General features: G+C 59.7%; 1 protein-coding gene across 2 annotated transcripts in view; it reads left to right on the top strand.

Annotated features, from left to right (window-relative positions):
• The window catches only part of IRGQ (immunity related GTPase Q), a 19,509-nt gene that overhangs the window by 12,855 nt on the left and 2,011 nt on the right, over nt 1-4,643 (top strand). The window contains exons 1-3 of one of the 2 annotated variants that reach the window (XM_006142022.3): nt 393-666; nt 973-1,504; nt 3,460-4,643. The exon at nt 3,460-4,643 is cut by the window's right edge and continues 2,011 nt beyond it. In XM_006142022.3, the coding sequence (XP_006142084.1) occupies nt 975-1,504; nt 3,460-4,643 (1,714 nt within the window). In that variant the 5' untranslated portion in view covers nt 393-666; nt 973-974. Of the gene's footprint in view, nt 1-392; nt 667-972; nt 1,505-3,459 lie in introns of those variants that run through there. The other variant, XM_006142021.3, reaches the window with a different exon arrangement.

Here is a 4,643-nt window from a genome sequence, read left to right as displayed (position 1 = left end):
CCGCTGAGCCCCGTTCCCCCCAAGCACTGTCTTCCGCTCCCTCCGCGGCGGGTCGCCCAGGCCTCTGCATTTCTCCATTCAGCCGACGGCCTTTCACTGTGCCTGCCGGTCGCTCGCCACAGCGCCACCACCCGGCGGGAAGCGAGGTAGGGCCCTCGGAGTCTCAGGGTCCCCGAGGTTTCCTTGCCCCTTCGCCTGATGAGCCTCTCCAAACCGAGATCCGGATTGCCATCCGGCAGTAGCAAAGTCGCGCCAACTCTGCCCTCAAAATAACGGGCGGGTCTTTCTTTGCACTGGGGCGCGTCATGATGACGTACCAGCCGCCCGTGCCGTACACGCTTAAGCTTATTGCGCAAGCATGGATAGGCGCTCCCCGCGCGCAGGCGCTTCGGCCCTCATTGTTCCCGGCTCTGGGGCCGGGGAGCCTGCGACTTGGGCCCTTCGGCGCAGGCGCAGCAAAGGGTTATGTCTCCGCAGTCACTCTTCCAAGACACACCCCCTCGTAGAGAGTGACGTCAGCTAGAGCCACCGAGCGCGTCCCGGCGTCCCTAAATCCGGGTGGTCTGGCCTCTTAGGCCTCCGTCCGCGGGACGTCAGGGTCGCGGCTTCTCGGCAGCCCACCCGCAGCTATCAGCTCTGCTCTCCGGTGTGTCGGCTGTGTACTCGGTTGGTGATTTCGAAAGCTGCTCGGGGAGAATCACCTCCGTGTTCCCGAGGGACAAGGGACTGGGGCCGGATTTCTGAGTGTTTTTAAGCAGAAAGGACACACTCGCATCCACAAAGAGGGCCGACAGAATGCCTGGGTCTCTGGGGAATAGAGCCTGGGCGCTGATCTCCAAGTCCTGGAGAGTGACGCCCGAGAATGGAAGAAGGGGACAGGTGGAGGACTGAAGTCAGTTCAGGGTGGGGCCGCTAGGATAGAAGAGGGTTGTGTGGTTCTGACCTAGGTCTTTCCCATCCCTTGCTTTCCAGCTATGCCTCCGCCGCAGGGAGACGTGACCGCCTTGTTCCTGGGACCTCCAGGCTCGGGGAAATCTGCGCTCATCGCAGCGCTGTGTGACAAGGATGTGGAGATAATAGAGGCCCTCGAGGAACGGCCGGACTCCGGTGTCCCCACTCTGCGCGCTGCGGGCCCAGGCCTCTTCCTGGGCGAGCTGAGCTGCCCACCTGCAGTGCCCGGGCCCTGGGCAGCTGAAGCTAACGTGCTGGTATTGGTGCTACCCGGACCCGAAGAGAACAGGGAGCCCTTGGACCCAGCGCTGGGAGAGGCAGCGCGGGCCGCCCTGGCCCGAGGGACCCCACTCCTGGCTGTACGGAACCTCCGTCCCGGGGATTCGCAGAATAACACCCAGGCACGGGATCAGACGGCGGCCCTTCTGGAGAGCGCAGGTTTGGGAGCTGCGGCTCTCTTCGTGCTGCCTGCGGAAGGCTGCCCCAGCGATCGCTGCGAGGAGTTGGAGCGCCTGCGGGCGGCGCTGCGGAGCCAGGCAGAAGCACTGCAGAGGTGAGCGCTGGGTTTCGGTCGCGTTAGAGAGGCCTGGTCCGTTCCTCTGGGCTCCACCCGATAAAATGTTCTTTGAGGTCCGCAGGACCTCGCCCCGGCAATTCAGGGAAAGGCTTAATTAGATTTGTGCTGGGTCCCTGCCCCTTTTTCCAGAACCCCAGGTCCTCTCCCTCAGCTCAAGTTTCTAGGCCAGAGAGGTTCCACCCCAGCCTAGGGTCAGCTAGTCTCAACCTCTCTTCAAGGTCCCGCCTCCTGCCAGCATTCCTGAGGTCATAAGCCCTGCTCTCTAGGGAGAATTATAGACATGTCCAGACCTACCACTCAAATATTGTCCCTAGACAAAATTTTGCAAGGGTTTCCTCTTGGCCCATTGGTTTGCAGTGCCCCGACACTTAAACTGTGGAGCCCTCTCGTCGTCTTTGCCATAAGCTTGGTTCTCAAGTGATCCTACTGGTCCTAAAGCCACGCTCTCGACGAGCTTTTATTATTTCTAGTTGCCCTCCACCCCTTCAATTTCCCTTACTTTCTGTGCCCACTTGCTAGCTACCTCCTAAATTTTATCCCCACCTGCCAGCCACCTTGTTTTATATCCGTAAAAATGAGACTCAGAAAATGGTAGCTTCTCTACTACTCATCTTTTTCCCTTTTTGCATAGTATTGCCTTAGCCACATCCAATGGAAAGAACTAATGGATGACTACTATCCCCTCACTGCCCCCTAGTAAGGCCCAGCTTCAGCAGAGAGTGGGGGGTGGGGTGGGGGAACCTGTTCATGTTAATAGTGCTTGACATTCCTTTAGGACCATGTTACAGTTGATTTTTCGTTTTTTAAGATTTTTTTTGTGTGTGAAACCAGCAGTTGGTATAGTGGCTATATCACTGGATTCCCATGTAGTAGACTGTGGTTTGAGTCCCGGACCTGGTGGCTTAAACTCACTCCGGGCACGAGTGCATGCATGCCCAAGATCGCTGAGAATGGAGGAGAGGGACCAACAGTTAGCATAATGGCTGTCACTGGACTCCCCTGTAGTTGACCGCGGTTTGAGTCCCGGACCCGGTGGCTTAAACTCACGCTGGGCGCGTATCTATGCATGCCCAAGATCCCGAGAGGAGAACAGAGGAGGAGAACAGAGAAGGGATTGCGGCATGGCCATCCACCCTTGGGACTGATTTCTCACCTTCCCTTTTACTGTCTCTCTAGCAAGCACATTTGTCCATAACAAAAACCTTTAAAAGAAAAAAGTCTAACAAAATACAGATTTTTTTTTCTGGTGAAAACTACAAGACACTTATAATATAAATAAAGACAGAAATAAATGGAGAGAGCTACTTCTCTAAACTGATCTAGAAATTCAACAAACCTCTGGGGTGGGGGGAAGACCAAAACATATTTTTTGCTATAGGGTCTGTGGGCTGATGGGAGAGACAGAGAGACAAAAAGCAAGAAATCACCCTCCCCGGGGGGGATGGCCACGCCGCAATCCCTTGCCTTCTCAGGATTTGGGGCACACAGGCACACACACCCCGCATGAGTTTTAACTGGCAGAGACAGGGGAGTCCAGCAATGGAAACGTTCAGCCATCTGCTGGTCTCAGCGATTCTTTTTCTCTAACCCCCAAACAATGAGATCTTTGGAAAAGCCCCACCCTAAGGATTGTATCCCCAGAAAGCCTTAACAGGTCCCCTTAGGCACCACAGGAAACTTGACCGCAGGTCAGCCACCATCTCCCTCTCCACCTCCAGGGCTGTGTGGCTCTCTTCCCTAATCTCCTCAGTCTGGCCCCACCTGGTTTCTATTTACCCTGCCTTAGTCGGCCCCCTCCCCTTCCTGCTCCAGCCTCTGAGATTATTCTATTCGGAAAGCTCCGCCCTCTCCATATAGCCCAGTCCTAACCCTAGCCCAGCCTTCAGGCACTTAGCCCTTCTGTCCTTCACCCTCATCCCTCTGCCCCGCAGGCTCCTGCCACCGGCTCAGGATGGTTTCGAAGTGCTGGGCGCGGCAGAGCTGGAGGCTGTGCGGGAGGCCTTCGAGACCGGTGGCCTGGAGGCGGCGCTGTCGTGGGTGCGCGCTGGCCTGGAGCGCCTGGGCAGCGCACGTCTGGACCTGGCTGTGGCCGGCACGAAGGACGTGGGCCTTGTGCTGGATGTGCTCCTCGGGTTGGATCCCGCACCCGCCGCGGCGCCCACGGAGCCCACTCCCTTCCCAGCGGTAGAACGCCCCAATGTGGTGCTCTGGGCGGTGCCCCTGGACCACTTCTGCCCTGCCGCGGCCACCACCGTTCACCCGACCCACTACGACGCCCTCATCCTCGTCACCTCTGGGGCCCCTACAGAGAAGGATTGGGCCCAGGTCCGGGCCTTGGTGCCACCTGATGCGCCGCTCGTCTGCGTGCGTACAGACGGCCAGGGAGATGACCCCGAGTCTCTGGAAGAAGAAGAAAACGCGGAGAAGCCCGGCGGCAAGAGCTTAGAGGGCGCAGGTGGAGCTGCGTTGGAGAAACGTGACACTGCAGTGCCGGATGCCGGCTGTGGGGACGGTTCAGAGAAAGTTGGCAGCAAGAGTTTGCAGCAGGTTGTTGTCGACGCGAAGCCAGGCGGTGGGGACTCAGAGCGCGCGACGGCGCTGAGCCCAGAGGACGAGACGTGGGAGGTGCTGGAGGAGGCGCCGCCGCCGGTGTTCCCCCTTCGGCCGGGCGGACTCCCAGGCCTGTGCGAATGGCTGCAGCGAGCACTCCCACCTGCCCAGGCCGGGGCTCTGCTTCTGGCGCTGCCTCCGGCTTCTCCCAGCGCAGCCCGAAAAAAGGCTGCCGCGCTACGGGCTGGGGCGTGGAGGCCGGCTCTGCTGGCCAGCCTGGCAGCGGCGGGGGGACCAGTACCAGGACTGGGGTGGGCATGTGACGTGGCCCTTCTGCGGGGTCAGCTGGCGGAATGGCGGCGGGCCCTGGGGCTCGAACCAGCGGCTCTGGCACGACGGGAGCGCGCCTTGGGCCTGGCTCCTGGGGAGCTAGCAGCACGCACGCACTTCCCAGGCCCGGTGACGCGGTCCGAGGTAGAAGCAAGACTGGGCTCCTGGGCTGGCGAGGGTACTGCGGGGGGCGCAGCGCTGGGGGCACTGTCCTTCCTGTGGCCCGCTGGCCCCG

This window comes from Tupaia chinensis, unplaced genomic scaffold (genome assembly GCF_000334495.1).
Source record: "Tupaia chinensis unplaced genomic scaffold, TupChi_1.0 Scaffold000067_1, whole genome shotgun sequence".
Taxonomy (NCBI): domain Eukaryota; kingdom Metazoa; phylum Chordata; class Mammalia; order Scandentia; family Tupaiidae; genus Tupaia; species Tupaia belangeri.
The sequence above is the reverse complement of the archived record's forward strand: the minus strand, read 5'-3'. Positions and strand labels throughout refer to the sequence as shown.